This window comes from Silurus aristotelis, assembly GCF_946808225.1.
Source record: "Silurus aristotelis genome assembly, chromosome: 14".
Classification (NCBI taxonomy): domain Eukaryota; kingdom Metazoa; phylum Chordata; class Actinopteri; order Siluriformes; family Siluridae; genus Silurus; species Silurus aristotelis.
Genome location: NC_139587.1, coordinates 9,989,958 through 10,011,375, shown reverse-complemented (window position 1 = coordinate 10,011,375; position 21,418 = coordinate 9,989,958). Strand labels below are relative to the sequence as shown.

Below are 21,418 nucleotides of genomic sequence, written 5' to 3'. Positions count from 1 at the left end.
TCCCTCATTTTGCCGATAGTGAAAGAAAGAACCTTCCAGATTTAAGTAACTTTTTAAAGTGTTTAACAGAAAGTATTTTCTTGCAGAAAATTGGTATTTCCCTGCAGCCATCATTGTAATGATGCAAACAAATAATAAAAAAAAGTGAACCTTGCAATTGAAGATACTTTTCTGAAAATATTTTGTATATAATATGTTTTGTTTTTTAATTGCCAAATAAAAGTTTTATCACCACAGGAGAAAATATTTGTGGAACTTTAGGACTGACTTTAAAGTTTCAGCATACCCAGTGTTTGCATGGGCAAATGATTAGAACTAACCTAGACCACACTCTAATCTTTTTTGTAAAGATTTTTAATCAATACCACCCATAGCCTTTATAATAATAAGCCATCTAGATGAAAAGAAAGAACAAAAGAAAAGTAAGAAACTTTAAAACAGGGCTGGATTCCAACTGCAGATGCAGGTGAAAAATGCAATATGGGTAAATTAAATTTTAAATACTTTAAATAGTCACCACTGGCTCATCAGGGACAAACTTACACTTATAAAGAACATCTTATTCATTTTTATCACCACATTATCTGTGTAAAGCTGCTTTGAGACAATGTTCATTGTTAAAAGCACTATACAAATAAAAATCAATTGAATTGAATATAAACAAATCCACTAAATAATGGCAGAATATATGCAGAAGAATGTTAATTAAGGAAGTACAAATAATTAAGGAAAACATGTGGTGATAGACATGTTTATTGAGCTCATTTACAGTGCTTTGCTTAAAATTCCTTTCATGAACTACATGAACTACATTGTACTAAATAAATACTTACAATACATAAATGAATTGTAAATAAATACAGAATGATTCACAAATCTCATAAAACCACATTTAATTCACATGAGAACATTTAAAATCTTCAAACTGAGGAAATGTGCCAAAAAAAAGAGGTATTTCAAAATGTTTTTATTTGATGTCCATAACATATATCAAAAAAGTTGGGAAGGGACAACAAAGGCTGTTTAGTAAGTGCTACTAAAAAGAAACAACTGGAGGAACGTTTTGCAACTAGGTTAACTGGCAGTAACATGATTGGGTATATACAATATCGTAGCGAGTCAGCCTCTTAGAAGTGAAGATCGTGAAAAACTCTCAACAAATTTTTAAACAATTTAAGAACAATATCCCTTGATGTAAAATTGCAAAGACTTTAAATATCTCTTAATCTACAGTACATAATATCATTAAATGTTTTTTAATCTCTAATCTTTGGGCCCTAAGTTGCCACTGGACTGAAAACAGGCATGATTTTGTAAATGAAAATCACTTCAAATCACCTTTAGAAATTATTGTATGTTAAGAGTGCCTTTCCCTAAATGCAGGTTAAAGCTTATCATGCAAAGAACTTGTTTCAGAAATGCTGCTTTTATTTACGGGTCAAAGCTCATTTTAAAAGACAAATTAAAACCATGAATGTGATGTCTACTGTACTAAGGGGGAGAGGAACCACCTGGTCAGTGCTCATTTCCAAAGCCTGCATCTCTGATGGTATGAGGGTGCATTAGTGCCTAGGAAAAGAGCAGCCTGCATATGGAAAGACATATACAGGTTTAAGAGCATCATATGTTGCTATCCAGACAACATGATTTTCAGGAAAAGCCTTATATACAATGAGGAAAATAAGTATTTGAACACTGCTATTTTGCAAGTTCTCTCACTTAGAAATCATGGAGGGGTCTGAAATTGTCATCGTAGGTGCATGTCCACTGTGAGAGACATAATCTAAAAAAAATAATCCAGAAATCACAATGTATGATTTTTTAACTATTTATTTGTAAGATACAGCTGCAAATAAGTATTTGAACACCTGAGAAAGTCAATGTTAATATTTGGTACAGTAGCCTTTGTTTGCAATTACAGAGGTCAAATGTTTTCTGTAGTTTTTCACCAGGTTTGCACACACTGCAGGAGGGATTTTGGCCCACTCCTCCACACAGATCTTTTCTAGATCAGTCAGGTTTCTTAGCTTAGAAACACGGATTTTGAGCTCCCTCCAAAGATTCTCTATTGGGTTTAGGTCTGGAGACTGGCTAGGCCACACCAGAACCTTGATATGCTTCTTACAGAGCCACTCCTTGGTTATCCTGGCTGTGTGCTTCAGGTCATTGTCATGTTTTTAAGACCCAGCCTCGACCCATCTTGAATGCTCTAACTGAGGGAAGGAGGTTGTTCCCTAAAATCTCGCAATACATGGCCCCGGTCATCCTCTCCTTAATACAGTGCAGTCGCCCTGTCCCATGTGCAGAAAAACACCCCCAAAGCATGATGCTACCACCCCCATGCTTCACAGTAGGGATGGTGTTCTTGGGATGGTACTCATCATTCTTCTTCCTCCAAACACGTTTAGTGGAATTATGACCCAAAAGTTCTATTTTGTTCTCATCTGACCACATGACTTTCTCCCATGACTCCTCTGGATCATCCAAATGGTCATTGGCAAACTTAAGACATGCCAGGACATGTGCTTGGTTTAAGCAGGGGAACCTTCCGTGCCATGCATGATTTCAAACCATGACGTCTTAGTGTATTATCAACAGTAACCTTGGAAACGGTGGTCCCAGCTCTTTTCAGGTCATTGACCAGCTCCTCCCGTGTAGTTCTGGGCTGATTTCTCACCTTCCTTAGGATCATTGAGACCCCACGAGGTGAGATCTTGCATGGAGCCCAAGTCCGAGGGAGATTGACAGTAATGTTTAGCTTCTTCCATTTTCTAATGATTGCTCCAACAGTGGACCTTTTTTCACTAAGCTGCTTGTCAATTTCCCCGTAGCCCTTTCCAGCCTTGTGGAGGTATACAATTTTGTCTCTAGTGTATTTAGAAGGCTCTTTGGTCTTGGCCATGTTAGTAGTTGGATTCTTACTGATTGTATGGGGTGGACAGGTGTCTTTATGCAGCTAACGACCTCAAACAGGTGCATCTAATTTAGGATAATAAATGTAGTGGAGGTGGACATTTTAAAGGCAGACTAACAGGTCTTTGAGGGTCAGAATTCTAGCTGATGGACAGGTGTTCAAATACTTATTTGCAGCTGTATCATACAAATAAATAGTTTAAAAATCATATATTGTGATTTCTAGATTTTATTTTTAGATTATGTCTCTCACAGTGGACATGCACCTACGATGACAATTTCAGACCCCTCCATGATTTCTAAGTGGGAGAACTTGCAAAATAGCAGGGTGTTCAAATACTTATTTTCCTCACTGTATATTAGCAAGACAAAACTATACTGCATACATCAATTACAACAATGTGGGCTTGTAGTAGAAGAGTCTGGTTGCTGAACTGGCCTGTCTGCAGTCCAGACCTTTTACCAATTGATAACATTTCATCAGGACATGAATATATCATAAATAATGACAGAAATATGACATAAAATACCCAGGACTGTACAACATTCCTCTCCAAAAACTCCAGTAACTGGTATGCTCAGTTTCCAGATGTATACAGAAGAACACAGAAGTACACAGTGGTAAACATGGCCCTGTCCCAACGTTGAAAAGATTCAAAATCATCTATTTTATTTATTTATTTTTTTTTTAAACAATTTAAAACTTTTTCTGTGTTCCATTGTGAATAAGAAATTGGTTTATAAGATTTCAAATAATTGCTTTCGGTTTTTAGTTGCATTACTTTTTTGGAACTGAGATTATAAACAAACAAACAAACAAACAAATTAATAACTGTGACATTCAGCTCAAGAGTTTTAGTTAAATTAAAATTTCAGTAACATTTTTATTTGTATAGCGCTTTTAACAATAGACTGTTTTAGACAGATAATGTGGTAAAAAAGAATGAATAAGATTGTTCATTATAAGTGTAATTTTGTCCCAAATGAGCAATCCGTTGGTGAATGTGGCAAGGAAAGAAACGTTGAGAGGAACCAGACTCAAGAGGGCGCTCATCCTTATCTGGGTGGCACTAAATGTCCATTTATTACAGCTAAACGATGTTGAAGTGTGCAATGATGGTGATCAAATGCAAACTGCCATCTTGAGTCAGTGTAGCAGACTGTTTAAGTAGAGTAAAGTCCAAATCTATCCTCAAAGTTCCTGTGTTATCCCCATGCTGTTGATGTGAAACCATTCCCTGCTGCACAAAGTGGCATCTAATTAAAGAAAACACCATCCAGAGGCAGGCTGGGATGAAGCGGGCATATCCGAGGAGAGGAGAGGGCAGGAACAGTGGTCACTGGTTTAACTCGACCGAGAGAGAGAGAGAGAGAGAGTGTGTGTGTGTGTGTGTGTGTGTGTGTGTGTGTGTGTGTGTGTGTGTGTGTGTGTGTGTGTGTGTGTGTGTGTGAGAGAGAGAGAGAGAGGGGGGGAGGGGGGAAGATTTGGATTAATAAATATCCCTATTGTTGTATAGAAGTTAAGAACACTGTGCAGTTGGGGACTCCGGCAAGACTCGCAATGTCAGCATAACTAAAAGGGAAAGTCAGAAGGTAATGCAGACATGAGGGATCTCTAGGATAAGAGAAGGCCCACCACAACACTGTCAATAAACCTGATTGAACGTGTGTGTGATCGGGACGACAGCATACAAATATCTCAGTTTACGGAACACTCTATATCCATGATCCCTCCAGATCTGCTCCTTTACCTAAGATAAACCTACCGATAAAATATAGTTTTATAGCTTGACTAAATAAATATGTTTTCAGCCTCGATTTGAACACTGACTGTGTTTGCGTCTTGGACACTAATTGGAAGGTTGAGAGAGAGCTGTTCCCTTTATTCCAACAACATTTTCTAGTCTAGCAAAGAGGATATTATGATCAATGGTGTAAAGAACTGCACTAAGGTCAAGGAAAACAACTAAGGAGACACAACCCTGATCAGAGGCCAATAGCAGGCCATTACCACTTTAACCATCACTGTCTCTGTGCTATGATGGGTCCTAAATCCTGACTGATACATTGCGAAAATGTAATTCCTAAGCAGCCTCTATAGAGTTTATAAAAAATTTTTGAAAAAAGATTTGAGTTCTCGTGGCAGGTAGGACATTTTGGAGACAAGGTGAGAGGCTAGATTGAGATGGTTTGGTCATGTGCAGAGGAGGGACATGGGGTGTATTGGAAGAAGAATGCTTAGGATGGAGGTGCCAGGCAGGAGGAAAAGAGGAAGGCCAAGAAAGAGGTTTATAGATGTGTTAGGAAGCTGGGGTCAGAGCACAGGGTCAGCTATGTTCCAGCATCCCTGGGGCACAGAGAGTTAAGGGCCGATCTCAAGGGCCCCAAGCATGGGAGCTTGCAGCAAACTACAGACAAATAACAATGTTCTCTATGGAAAGAAGTAAATTTTTCTTTGCAGCTCTTCTATGCACAAAAATGTTATTAATTGTTTTAATGATGCTGCACTCAAACATGCAGTGTCCATGTATGAGAGGCCTTCAATTGTTTAGAAGCTACCCTTGCTTCCTTTGTGACTGAATTACAGATCTTGCTCTTGGAGTGATCTTTGCTGGGTGACCTCTACAGGGGAGGGTAGCAATAGATTTGAATTTTCCTCCATTTGTTCACAATATGTCTAATTGTGGATTTGTTGAGATGCTTAAGGGATTGTTTTGTAACCTTTTCCAGCCTGATGTGCAACAACTCTTTTTCTTCGGTCTTTAGAAATCTCTGTTGTTCATGCTGATACATGAACACATGAGAAGATCAGACTTTAATAGATCCCTGCTCTCATGGACACCTGATTGTCATCCCATTGCTTGAAGACAGATAGACACTAATTTGACCTCCAAATTAACTGCTAATTTTAAAGAGTCACATACTTTTGCCACTCACAGACCTATGTAGAAAGAAAAAGACTGCTAAAGGGTGCACAAATGTTCAAGCACTACTGAATCTAATACAATGCCACATCACACTTTTTAATTTTTATGTATACGAAGTTAAATCTCTATTTAAATTTAGACATATGCTCTTTTTAGTTGAACAGCATTAGCATCATTAATAACTGGTTACCAGTTACCAGTAGGTTGCTAGGTCTAACTTAAATCAACAATGATATGCACTGATGGCTAATTTAAACAAAGCCTCTTACTGAAATATGAAAACTACATAATAATAATAATAATAATAATAATAATAATAATAATAATAATAATAATGCACTTGAAGCTGGTCACTTAAATATAGCCAGGGGTCCAGTTCATTTCCTTAGAGTTTAACTTAAGCAGAAGTTGAGAGATTTGCTTTCTGCTGTCTCTGCACCACGGCTGTCAGACTTGTTAGTCTCCATCTTTCTTGTCATTTTAAGAGAGTAGATTCCAGGGCACCATTTTTCCACATTGGTATTTATTTCTTTCTTTTTACTGAGTAATATGTAATTTTAAATGTAGTGAACAACATATACCGTAATTTCCAGACTATTAAGCGCACCCAAATATAAGCCTGAATTTGACAAAGATTTTTATTTTGAACATAAATACGCCGCACCTGTCTATAAGCTGCAGGTTCCTACACTGAAACTAATAACCTTTACACAGGCTTTAACAAAAGACAGTGGCTGTTACACGGCTTGTATCTAAACAGTAGCCTACCAAGAAAGTCATTGTTCACCGTCTTCCTCCTTCCTTTCACAACAATTTCTCTCGGGAGTTTTTCTTTTGGCATCATCGTGCGTTTAAAAATTACCATCGGTGAAGCTTTTCTCCCGATGCCGTGCAGCTCAGAACACAGGTGAAGTGCGTTTTTTCCTGCCTGGTTGTTTTTAGCATGACGAATGATTCGCATTTCCTGTTGACAGTCCGAGTGAGCGGCAGGTGAAACGTCAGAGGAACATCATCCATATTTATGATGTGGTGCGGCCCAATTCACTGGGAGCGCATCTGTTTTAATATAAAGAGTTTTATTGGTTCACTTTAACCCGTTCGGGGTTCGAAGCGTGGGGGAAAAAGTAGCGGCTTATAGTCCGGAAAATACGGTACTTAAACATGTATGTGTGTGTGTGTGTATATATATATATATATATATATATATATATATATATATATATATATATATAATCTATCTATCTATCTATCTATCTATCTATCTATCTATCTATCTATCTATCTATCTATCTATCTATCTATCTATCTATCAATCATAGTGAAACATTTTAATTAAAACAATGCTTTATTGGCCTGCCCCACTTCAATAATACAATTCTTCAAATGTTTTTGGCATATTTTCTATTAGTTCACAAAATAGAAAAATGTACACAATTAAGACACTGTAGAATGAGTTAAAGGTACACTAAGTAATACATATGCTGAACTAAATATAATTACAATAATTATAGTCGGTATTGGGACCTCACATTTAACAAATAGTGCATACTATTATTCCCTTAAAAGACAAACATATTGTCATACTGAGATTTTATAACCAAACTGAATTCTGGTTTTAGGGAAGCTACCAAGAAACTACTAATTTCATACAAAAAAAAAAAAAAGAAAAAAAAAGACTAAATCACGAAATATTTATATTGTTATACTTACTGTACCTTTAATGTCTCCAAAAGCTCAAACACTGACTGACAAGAATCTTTTGAGACAATATAACAAGCGTAAAGCTAAAGCACAAGGGACTAGACTTTATGCTAACAGAAACTAGAACAAATAATAACTACCTATTGTAGCCCTTTAGCATAATTTAACAGTTTTTTCATTTTTTTATTTACTCAAACATGAATATACAGTAATCATTGTGATGAATTCTAAGTGCGATTTGTATTAAAAATGCAGGCACTAATCAGTCACTTGCTTATGGCACATCATAAATGAATTACATCATACGAATGTACACAACGAAGAACTTTTTTGCAACCTCACAACAAGGAGGATGGAATGTAACTAATTCAACAGCAGAGTCTGTAAGACCGTAATTTGACGAGGAGATTGGTGAATTATATGAATTTAATGCACATAACAGCGTGTTGCATCTGAATAGGTTAGAAATGAATCAGTGGGGTGTAGTTGCAGCCTAGGAGATAGGGTTAGGGTAGGGTAGGGTTATCGCGTAATCGATGATGCGGTGGACTACTTCTGTTCTTTTTTCGCTAGAGCCTCTGCTTCCTGAAAAGAAACATATAGAGTATTTAGCCTAAGCACAACAACAGCAATATAAAGATTAATTAAGGTTTATCTATTAAATCAACAATGCAGCTCTTCTGCAACATGAATCACAATCAGACAGACAAATAGTAGCCTTTGAAAATGACTGAATAAAAAAGTTTGTATCACTCTACAAAAGAATGGAGAATAATGGCTGTATACAAAATTGCATTACATACATTTATTCAGATTTCACACAATCAGAAATTAGAAGCCCTTCTGCACATCACACACAAAGTCCAGCACATCCTGTTTTTACAGCTTATCATCAGCACCACTATGATATTTGTATCATATATTAATAAAACTACTGAAATATCCTGTTTAAATGTTTATGTGGTTACAAAATTCTACTCCACGATAGTTCATGAGGAAAAATGCCAAATAAAACGTGGATATTCCAATCCTCCCAGTTCAGTTCCTCAGAAGGCTGCTAGGGGAGGCTATAGTAACATCATACTTGAGAAAAATATTCATCAGGCCCTAGATTATGGCTTGGACTTTAGATCAGTTTTTATTAAAGGGGAGAGTGAGATGGACATTTGGAATGAAGCCAGTGATTTTAGACCCACTCAAGCATAGTGCTGACCTTTAGTCGGGGCAGCTTAATTAACACTGGGACTGCTGGGAATTCGACAGTGCCATTACTCTGCAGGGTTGCACACAGCTTGCCAAATCCAATAGGGTGGCCAGACTCAGTTGTGTTATTGTTTTTTTGCTTGAGTCACATTCCATTGAGCGGGGTTTGTTAATAATATGCAAGGTGGGAATAAAGAGCTCTGTTCTGTTCATATAATTCATATTCAGACCAAAATGCATACCTTAGAACCTGGGGGAGCAGTCAAGCCTAGAAAAGCATACACAGCATTCTCTTCTCGTGCATCAAAGAAGGCCTCATAGTTCTGTGGGAAGTGAGACATTTCATTTTACATGAAAGCATGAGTCACAAAAGCAAGACTCTCTTCAAAGATTAGGTAAAGAAAATAGAGCTGGGCAAAGTTTTGTGTATTATTAATTTGCTGAGGCAAAGCCAACCTAAGAACCTGATTTAATTTGTTTAGCTGTGGGTAGGTGGATGGCTGCTTCTGTGTGTATGTGAAGCCAAGAGCCAGTCTACTTCTCCAGTTTTAAACTTATAAGCACACTAATACAATATATTTAAAAACAGTACTGACCCCACAGTATCTCTCTTCATTGAAAATCTGAGGTGGGAGGGGGTTCCCTGTGGCAGGTCGGGAATCTACTGGTACATTTTCCCGCATCCATTTCCTGTTCTCTTCATTGGCTGCAATGTCACATTCCTCAAAATTGATCTTATTGGCTGCCAGGAACCCCATGACATCCTGCTGCTGTTTCTTGATCTATGAGGGAAAACAGGGAACGAAGGTTAGGCCAGTGTGCTTATGACGAAGGACTGACCTCAGCACTGTTGCAATCAAAACAAGACATCCCTTTGTATAAAAATGTACAGAGGTAAAGTTTTTATTCACTATCTCACTTCCTTCTCTGTATAGTATGTTTGTCACTGCCAAAAATTAAAACAAAAAAATAGAAAACTAATTAGAAAGAATAGCAACTCCGAGGTAGACATTTTACTGTTTATGTGTAGACCTCTATGATTTCTAATTAATTAAGTCATCGTAACGCTACTCTACTGATAAATATTATGCATATTTCCTTAAATTAAACCAAAAAGTATAATTCTGACTCTGACTAAAACTGTGTATATAAAAACCTGTGTGTGTCAGGCTCAGGAGCAGAAGATGTGTAACTTCCATGTCTTCAGACCATGCAGCTTGTATAAGCATATTAATAATTTTGGCATGTACAAAGAATGATTTAAAGTCACCTATTTGAAAAACAAGCCCATCGTAAATTGATCATGACAGCTGCTACAGATGTGATACTCATTAATATAAAGTTGTAAGGGTTTGTATGTAAAGGCCTGCAATAAATTAAGCATCTGTACTACAAGGCAAATAAAATAAAATATAATATTATATATATATATATATATATATATATATATATATATATATATATATATATATATATATATATATATATATATATATATAGAGTGCAGTAATATATATTACAGCAGCTATCAATTATTTTAGCAATCGAGTATTCTACAGATTATTCAAACGATCAAGTTACTTGAGGAATCGTTTCAGCACTAAAATATAATATAATATAATATATATATATATACATATATATATATATATACACACACACACACATATATACACATACATACATTATATATATATATATATATATATATATATATATATATATATATATATATATATATATATATATATATATATATATATATATATATATATATATATATACACACATACATATACATATACACACACACACACACAAGTTAAATTGTAATTAATCGCAACTTAATCGCACATTTTTATCTGTTCTAAATGTACCTTGAATTAATACTTTTCAAGTTTTCAATACTCTAATCAACATGGGCATGGACAAATATGGATGCTTTATGCAAATATAGGCTTATTATCAGTAAAACCATACTCTACATAGAACATGAAGACTAGACAGGTTTCAAAGGTCATAGATGTTTTTCAAAGAACTGTACATGTCTATTAGACACATGAAAAAATATAGAAATACCAGGTTCCTATTACTCTCTTTCCATCAAGTGTTTTGCAATACGTGAACACAATTAGTATCATTGTACCAAACATTTACATTTATTTTTTTGTTTATACATTTTCACATAGTCAGTAAAGACACCTAATATGAAGAGGGACTGATGATCCTGATGATGATGATGATGATGATTGTATTATATTATCAGTATTATCTTTAGTATTAGGCTTGTAGTAGAAGCATGATCTGTGCACTAACTAGTGTTTTTCATCTGAAAGCTACAATCATCGGGAGGCAAGAAAACAGAGTAAGAAAGACTATTATTCTTCTATAAAGGTAGAAAATGGCATGTCATGCACTATTGAAAGTGCAGTCTGGTCCAACATTAGGTTTCTGTATATAGCACTGTTCTTTAAACCACAAATTAAGCTTCGTCTGCTTATAAGTGCAGCCACAAACAGCACATGTTGTTTAATTAATTTTTAATGCAATTTTAACATGCTCCTGCCTGAGAAAAACAAACACCATATAAACCTAACATCATCTCTCGCTTTGTGAATTTGAGGCATCACAACACTAACGAGACTGAGGCTTGTCCTTAGAGTCAAACAGAATATACATTAACATGGAAGAGCCGAATCCAAAATAAATACATCCAAAGAAAGTTTGGTTTTATTTAACAATTTTTCTTTTTTTTTTTTTGCACTACAAAGGCCACAACAAGGGCCATGCATTAGAAGCCAGAAGGCACTTAAAGTAAATTTATGATTTATGATATGATTCTCTGTCTGAACCAAAGAAATAAAAGCAAACTATCTGTACAATACTGAATTACATAGCATCATAATTTTTTTCCATTGAACCGCATTGTGTTAAATCAAATCGAAATCGAATCACACTGCATCGTAATCAGTAGCTGCTTCATATGTATCTTGAATGTATCTTATCGTTGGCTATGTATCGAGATGTGAATTGCATCGGCCTCAGTCACGGAGCTGTGCAACTTTATGTTTCGCATTTCTTCCCCCTAACTGTACCTGAACCGTGACTTAAAAACTGAGGTACAAACTGAACCATGAATTTCCCGTTACACCTCTAATATATATCTATTAGGGCTGTCAATCGATTAAAATATTTAATCACAATTAATCAAATGATTGTTATGAGTTAACTCGTGATTAATTGCACATGTTCATCTGTTCTAAATGTATCTTAAATTTTACGTTTTTAATACTCTAACATGGGCGTGGACAAATATGGATGCTTTATGCAAATAGTGAAACCATACTCAATACTCATAAAATTAGATAGATAGCTAGATAGATAGCTAGATAGATAGATAGATAGCTAGCTAGCTAGCTAGCTAGCTAGATAGATAGATAGATAGATAGATAGATAGATAGATAGATAGATAGATAGATAGATAGATAGATAGATAGATAGATAGATAGATAGATAGATAGATAGATAGATAGATAGATAGAGAAATGTGAAGAAAAAACCTAAACAGTTATCAACATCATCATCAACAACAAGGTAAGGGTGAAGGGATCACAATCCACCTCATGTTAATCAAAGACACTGAGAGCAGAAATATAGAGCTAAGAGACAAAACAAAGTAAAATCATCCGGACTAGAATTTCCGGAGAAATAGATAAATTTGCCACAAAAATATTTATATCTTGAGATTACTCTCTACCAGTGGATATAAATGACAAAATGTGGAGAAAAACAAGTCCTGCTTCATAGCATGATCCAAAACAAAAAATCTAATCTGTGAAATATGAGAAATTCTTGTGGAACTCATGTGGAACTCATAATGGTAGCAGCAGAATTAAATCAGAGGTCTACAGAAACATTCTGTCTGGCAATTTAGAGAGCAATACATCCAATTTAATTGGAAGAAACTTCTTAATCACCAGAATAAATTGACCCAAAACTCAACAGATGACTTAATCATGGCTAAAGTTCGAAGGTTTTAGACTGGTTAAGTCACCTTAAGGTAAAACAATCAAAATGAGCATGCTAAATCGAGAATCCCCCTGAAACAAACAACTGAATAAGCCTGTGGTAAAAGCCTGGCAAAGCATCACAAAAGAGTCACAATGAGTCACAGGCTTGACAATTATTGCAAGCAAGAGATATATTTAACCAAAATTGTTATTTACTTTAAGCAATTCCGGATTTATCTGTTCTTACACTTTTGCTCTCTTTCAAAAATCAGGATGTCTGATACAAAATAGATCTATGCTTTATATTGTTTAACACAAATTAAAAATTAAAATGCCAGAAGTTCAGATATTTGATTTCATATTCATTATTTTATCTCAAACCAAAATATCTTTCAGTTTACAGCAAAACACAAAAATGACCTTGATGTTCCAATATAACCCAAGTACAGTCAGGCCTTAACTATTTGGAAAGTCACACAATTTCCATGTTTTTCTTTATCTAAAAATCCAACAAAATGGATTTGAAATATAGCTATCAAAATGTAAGCGAAGTTTAGAATTTTAGCTTTAATTCAAGTGGTTTAGCAAAAGATGTTGCATCAACCATTTAATGTAACCTGTTTCTGACTAAGAGAGTTATTAAAGTCTTATCTTATTTATGAATCTAGCTGCAAGATGGACAATTTTACTGATATAGAAATGCAAAAGAAAAAACAGGTTTTGCTCACAGTGTAATCATCTGCCATAAATGCTGATAAAATTAGAATATTTTTGCATAGCATATGTTGTTCACCAACCATGACTAATAAACAAGAGCGGTTCCCTTGAACAGCAACAGTCACTGGCTTCTCAGTAGAGTGGAGGAGCATGAAATGAGAGCAACTCTATATTATTGCTCAAGGACATAGAGGTGATGTACAAATGGACACCTGGCCAACATTGTGACCATCAGATACATTAGTCACTGGGCCAGACGAGGGTCAGATGGTGCTCTTCCCCTTTTAAAAAAACAAAAACAAACAAATGAAAAAACAAAACAAACAAAACAAAACAAAACCTGTGCAGGTGGGCCACCTAAATGAAAGCAACTCCCTTGTTCATGGTTTATTAATGTTTACTAATGCAGTTGAATTGGAACCTTAATGTAAAATGTCAGGGGGGATAAAAAGCAAGTCTACTATAGAAGCATTAACATAATTATTTAAATGCACATATGTGGTGTGATCTCATTATAAATACACTTGTACCTGGATGGCCTATGGGATGTTAGAAAACATACCTAAACAAACAGATTGCTATAAACAAATAAGTTGTCAAAACAAGTTTAAGACAAAGTTTTGGACAAATATCAATTAGGGTTTCTCCAAATATATTGCACAGCACCCATTAAATTAACTATTTAAAAAGTATACTAGGCTTTCTAATATTCTAAAGAGTTCTAGGTTGGATCAGTACAAAATATTGAAATTGTGAAACATGAATACATGCATACATACATACATACAATAACCTGATCAGTTAAATGTGGCTGACAGGCTTTAAGGCACAGCAAAAGCAGTTCGGATAAGAAGTAGAGAAGAATGACCCTAGAAGGGGAGACGGAAACCACCAGATCTTTTGGGATTAGGCTAAGGGAGGAGGGAGTCAGTTGAACACAAACCAAATAAGGCCTGCAGTGGAGAGGTTAGCAGTAGCCTGCTCCTAAATAAATAAAACGCCACCAGACAGACAGGCATAGTGCGATGAGCAGAGGACCAGCAATCAGTGCGGTTCAAGCATTCAAATAATACCATATAACCATAAGTCTATCAAACAACTGTTTTAATATGAAAATGCATAAGCATCACAACACATACGAAGTTTGTTTTTGGCACAAAAAGATAAAAAAATATAAGCTATCTGCTACTTCCATCTGACAAATAAAAAACCTATTTGCCCATGTAAAAGCATGTCAAGATGAGGAGAGCACTCAGAAAATAACAGCAGTGTTGTTCCTTGGATGGTTATGGAATGTCTGGAAATGAGTTGCAGCATGAACTCAGCAGTTGTTGCGCAAGTTCAAGCTGTCCTGAGAGAGTGAAAGAGGATAGCAGCCTTTCCCTTCACGTCAGGCTTTGGGTGAAACCACTCACAAAATAACCCATTTTACTGACGCCAAGGTGAATCACATTTCCCAGTAGGAAGAACCCAATGTTATTTCAAATATACTTGAAATTAGCCCAATGCAATGTGCTGTTTAAAAGTGCCTTCTTTACATACTTCCTCTTGCCTGAGAAGCAATAAACAAAGTCAAGGCAGACAAGGGCCTTAATATACTGAGCACAAAAATGTTAACAATAAATAATATTAAAAACCCAATCCCTAGCTTTTGCAGATATATTTCCAAATGATAAGCACTATATAGCTGTGGAAAGAATGGAAAGAGGGAATTGGAAAAAAATTTAATCCCATAATCTTATGATGTTAATGATTGATTAGTGCAGTTATTGCTCTCACAGAAAACAGAACAGTTTATTACTGTATTTGTATCTTCCATATAATGTTAGGTAATATTTTAAGGTCACTAATGTCTCTGAAAGTCCTAAACTGGCTACATAGTCTGTTTAACTCAGTGGTTCTTAACCTTGTTGGAGGTACTGACCCCCACCAGTTCCATATGCGCATCCACCGAACCATTCCAATGATGGCCAAGCGGGGCGTCATCACAAATCATATGAGTCGGGTGTGTGTCTTGACCTTCGCCGAACCCCTGAGACTGACTCACTGAACCCCTGGGGTTCGATCGAACCCAGGTTAAGAACCACTGGTTTAACTGTTACAGCTACAGAAATAAAAGTGAACCAGGATCAATAAAGCCTCTGTAATGGCCTGCGGTATTGATCCCCTGTACTATAAATCTCCATGTCAATAGAGGGACTACATTTATATCTATTAGAAGCAGTAATTTAGCATTTTTTGTAACAATCTTATAAAAATTCGAGTTTATACATGTTGCTGTAGTCATATAGCTGCAATGTTTAACGCTGGTTGCTTAAAAAGTATGGCAATGTATGAATAATAAAGGAATAATAAACTAGGGCTGCAGCTATCGATAATTTTAGTACACAAGTATTAAGATTAATCGAGTAATCAGATAAGTACATTTTCTTTATTAAGGAAAATACTAAATATACAAGAGAAAATAAGACAGGAGTCTTACTTTAAAAAAAAATTACATTATTGTGGATTATTATTGCTGAAATTGCATCCAAGAATATCTGTGAAAACTAAACTCATTTAGTGCATTTAATTGACATATTACATCAAAATGCAAACACAAATATATAAATAGAAAATCATAAAAATGAATTTTTAAAAAACTTTAAACGTTTAGACGTTTTGATGTTTCGCCTTCATCCGTGACTCCAGTGTCCAGTTTTCTTTTCATGTGCTCATGTATCACTGTGGTACTATCATGCCACACAAGCTTAGCTTGGATGACTTGGGACGCACACTTTCCCTGCTGACGGTTGACCCTGTACTCTCTGCCATTTTGCATGCAGCTGTGTTATCTTGCCATCACGTTAAAGCATAACTTGAGCAGCCCAACTAAGCATTCGTTGATTATAAATTTTATTTATTTAATTTTATTGATTATACCTAGTCAGGTCTGCATCCTTCACATTTCAGCAACCATTAAAGTATATATTCTTAAGGGACAATACTATAGAAATTAAACTCGGATATATTTTTTGAGTAGTTAATGTGCAGCTTGTATAGCAAAATAGACTTGCTTCCCTCTGAACAACATACAGTGATAACAGCTGTATATTGTGTAACTATGCAAAGCCTCATATCCTATTCATCATGTTCATGTTTTTGTCTGCTTGACAGCCCCATACAAATTTGTGTATCACTAAAATTTGGTGCTTAAAGTACAATTCTCTCATACTGACCACTGGATGTTACACATGGCACCTCATGGCAAATCATTTTTGCTCTTTACAAAAATGGCCTAGGCTATAAGAAGATCCTTATACGGAGTAACAGTTCAGTGGCCAGAGTCATATAAAGGTTTTCCACGGTGGGTTCCCCTGGGAACAGGCCTTGCAAGGGTTGATCAAAGAAGTTGAGGCCTCGTGCTGTGCATCAGGTGCAGAAGTTGGCTTTAAAAAAAAAGATCCATGAGTGCTGCCACCATTGCTTTAAAGGTTGCAGAAGGCGGAAGGTCTGCTTGTCAGTGCTCAGACCATTCGCCGCCCACATGGCAACAAGTCGGTTTGCATGGCCTCTTCTGAAGCTGGCTCACAAGAAAGCCTGCAGACAGTTTGCTGTAGACAACTTGTCCAAGATCATGAATGTCATGCCTACAGTAAAGCATGGTGGTGGTAGCATCATGGTCTGGGGCTGCATAAGTGCTGCTGGTACTGGGGAGTTGCGGAAGGCAAACATGGATTCCAACATGTACTGTAACATTCTGAAGCAGAACATGATGCCCTCCATTCAGCAACTGGGCCAAATGTCAGTTTTCCAGCATAGTGAAGACCACAAACACACCACTAAGATGACAACTGCCTTGAGGAAGGTGATGGAGTGGCCAAGTATGTCTCCAGACCTGAACCCTATTGAGCAGCTGTGTGGCTTCCTCAAGCGGAAGGTGAAGAAGCACCATGTGTTTAACATCCAGTATCTTTGTGAGGTCATTATGGAGGAGTGGAAGAGGATCCCAGCAACAAGCTGTGAAGCTCTGGTAAATTCCATGCCCAGGAGGATTAAGGCATTGCTGGATAACAATGCTCACACAAAATATTGACACTTTGGGCACAGATTTGACGTTATAACTTGTGTACTCAATTTTGTTGGCAGCTATTTAGACAATAATCGCTGTAAATGTAGTTATTTTCAGAGGATAAGTACTGCTATACAAGCTGCATTTTGACTCTAAAATATATCCAAGTTTCATTTCTATGTGATACTACCAAATAAATAATCACATATGAACCAGTAAAGTCTTGGTATACATTGATAATTTCTTTCACAGAGGAGACTGGATATTAAAGTGTGTTAATTGGACTGATCATTTTTTATCTAGTGTGGTGTGCATGGTACATTTCCAGACCGAAGTATTTAGTTTTCTACAAAACTACTCTTTCTAAATATAACTAAATATAAATAAAGTCAAACACACATATGCTAATTATAATTAAGCAGAACTTGAATGTAAGAATATGAATGCTTTTTCAGTTCAGTATTCATTCTACACACCTTCATTTCAGTGTCATACAATGTTCCATTTTGAAAAAATGCCTTTTTTTTTTTTTTTTTACATAAATGACCTACTGTTCCCACTTTGATTTGTTTACTAGTCAGAACAGTTCCACTTCCTTTAACCGTCACTAACTGACGATCCATTCTATTCAAAGACCAATAATTGTATCAATGTGTTCCATTGCTAGAATGAAGCCAAGATCGGCCTTGTTTATGAAGTCAACTATGTTTGTTTTAAGGCTACCTGGCCTTCGTTTCATATAAAACTACTAGTTTACATTACATACAACTAAGTTTAGAGTTGGCTTATGTAAAAATAGAGGTCGACCAATCGATCGGCCCACTTGAATAATTAGGCCATTGTTTGGCATTTTCAGAATCGGCAGATTGTGCTGCAAATTAGGCAGATTATTAGGAAGACGCATCTCACCCACCAAACTGTACATGTACGTCAGCTTGGTGTATCCTGGGCTTTAAGTTCTTATACTTCTTACTTAATTTTGCCATATATTTCATATGATGCTAATTTTGGAGAAGGAATGCAAGTAACTTTTTGGAACTGTATTGTTAGCGATCCATCAACCAGCTGTAGTTTAGGCTACAGGGACCAAAACCTGCTAACGAATGCACTGATTGGAGAGGCTTGTGTTGATCAATAAATGTTTCATTTAAGCAATTTTCTGAATCACATCTTATTAATTAAATGTTAGATTTTATGAGATTAAGGCCCAACTTATAGACCAAAAAAGCGGCATCACATTTCGGCTATTGGCTGCCCTGGTTTCTTAATTTTGCCCAGAGAAAAACCCATATTGGTTGACCTCTAGTAAAAAATGTGCATTGGCTTATTACATATAAGACTCTGTTCTGTGGACTGTGTTTCATGATCTTTGTAAGACCATATGGAGATTTTAAGGTTTGTGTTTATATATTTCTATCCAGTGTTAAGTGGCTTTATTGCCATTTCAACCATATACTTGTACAGTACACAGTTAAACAACATTGGGACTACATTAACCAATAGCATAAAAAACAAGAGTACGTTTTTATGATTTATAAAATTCTAGTTATATTCTGTTCTATTATTGCATAAATATTATTGCCTTTCCAATTAGTGTGGCTAAAAGCCAAGGGCAGTAGGAATGGAATGTGCTTTTTACTTTTACACAAAATCATTTAAATATGTAAAGTAGCTAGCTTGGTAACTTGTAAATTAGCTCTAAAAAAAGCAAGGAGGTTTTTTCAGTTGTTAAACAGACAGCTAGTAAAATTTACCTAAAAGCAAATGCACCCGAGAACTGGATAATTTTATCTGATCCTGAGCAAATATCTGTAAAATTTCCTTTTACATGCCTCTCATGCCAGAATTAGAAACAGTTCTTTGAGCACATTGATTTTTGTCTTTGTGGATTTTAGGTTTAATCAAGACTGCCAAAATATGAGAACCCAGTCGACTGGGCACAACATAACAGTTAACACAAATGTAATATACTTATTTCAAAGTATGTCTAAACACCAACAAGGATTTAAATGATGTAATGACTCTAAAACTGAATCACAAATGCCTGTAAAGCTTGTCTGTAATTAATAAGTCCATTTTCTAGCACTGTTGTTTGTATTTCCATGATGTAATTGGTGGGTGCACCCACAGAAACACTGGCAGGCTAACTCCAACTCTATCTTAAAGCTACATGCACTTTTACTTACCAGAGCAGTTTGCCCCATTATCATGCGCCAGAAATTGTACTTGGGTTGCTGCTATTGCATTGTATACGTGGGACTAATGGGTAAAGGCTCCTAAATGAGAGCCGATGGCACAGGCCATATGCAAAGTATAATCTACATCAGTCTCATGTATGGTTGAATTCCCTATATATTCCCTGTAATAATCATATATATATTATATATTATATATATATATATATATATATATATATATAGAGAGAGAGAGAGAGAGAGAGAGAGAGAGAGAGAGAGAGAGAGAGAGAGAGAGAGAGGTGTGTCAGAAATTTCTCAAATGGTTCTATTATTATTATTATTATTATTATTATTATTATTATTATTATTATTAAAGGTTCTTTACCTTTGAAACCATTAAAACATTTTTACTCTTCACACTCTTCAATCTCTTTTACTGCATCCTTTTATACAGCATTGCAAAACCCAAAAATGCTCAATTTAAAAAACAAATCAAATGATCTAGCGAGGGTCAAATTTCATGCAGTCTATTCACCCAAGTCCTGATCGCCATGTTTTTAACAATTGGGCCTCACAAAACTCCTATTTGCTCAAAACTAGAAGGTGTGTCTTAATGTTACATAAGAGTCAATCCTTGGAGCTTAACACAGATAGTTAACTGACCAAACTAGGAGGAGCTAGCTAAACTCATGTCTGAAGCCTGGAGTAGCAGGTTGCTGTAGTATATGTCCAGAACAGAACATGCAGATTTCTATAGGTTAGTTATGCTTGAGCATTTAACATTTGGAAATCCCTCTATAGCAAACTTCTAAAGACCCTCTTTATTGCTATTTTAACATGCCATCATTTCGTGATCAGGTGACAACCATGACAAAGCTGAATGCATTAAAAAGTACTTGTATCACCTCCAGAAAAGCCAATAAAGGGTCAAATTAAATGCAACAACAGTTGCCTCTACAGAATATAAACTGATGCATACCCACAGTGACAGATCAGGAAGTAGCTGCATCACTATGTGCAAAATATCTCTTCAATGCCATATATAGAGCTATTTATCTCTCGACTTCCTGTACTGTTTAAAAAGAGAATGAGCCTGATTTATACATTTTTATAAAGGTCTTGGTTTGTGTCTCATCTACACAACATTTTTATACACACGATTTGCAATAAATAGAAAATAAAAACGAAATAGTTGATCAAGAAATCAGGCAGTCTGGTATACAGCTGCACGATGCTGGAAAGCTGTTGAGATTTGGAACTGCAACCCGATACCATGCATTGGATGCTAGCTGCTGCTTCACATGTACACCTTTGAGATATGGTTAGAAAATGAAAAGTTGCTTTTATCAATCATTAGCATCATAAATACACGACTTCGAGGCTTACTGAGGTTGATCCAGATGACGACGCGATGTAAACTTTGATCACCATCGTGCTCGGGTTTCCAGGCTAAGAAAGGAGAAAACAGGGATAGCTTTGGAGGCTGCTGAAATGTGTCCTATCCTCCTTAAAACTGTGGACTAGTGTTCTTGCCGACGGAGGAGTATGCAAGTCTCGCTTAGCTTCGCGACAGACTTCCCAAGTTCCCCGCCTCCTCTCTCTTTCACACACACACACACACACACACACCCCACCCCTCGTCTGCTAACACCGGAACAATACACTGCTAACGTGTGCACAACAGGCTACACTATAGTTATAATATACTGCTGCCTTTAC

General features: G+C 36.1%; 1 protein-coding gene across 1 annotated transcript; it reads right to left on the bottom strand.

Moving 5' to 3' along the window:
- Positions 1–7,166: 7,166 nt before the first annotated feature.
- sh3bgrl (SH3 domain binding glutamate-rich protein like) lies at positions 7,167–21,409 on the bottom strand. Its single transcript, XM_083559924.1, has 4 exons — positions 21,086–21,409; positions 9,341–9,526; positions 8,987–9,067; positions 7,167–8,126 (listed from the first exon to the last, which is right to left on the bottom strand). The coding sequence occupies exons 1-4, from the start codon at positions 21,128–21,130 to the stop codon at positions 8,091–8,093; spliced, it is 348 nt and encodes a 115-aa protein (XP_083416050.1). The 5' UTR covers positions 21,131–21,409; the 3' UTR covers positions 7,167–8,090.
- Positions 21,410–21,418: the final 9 nt, after the last annotated feature.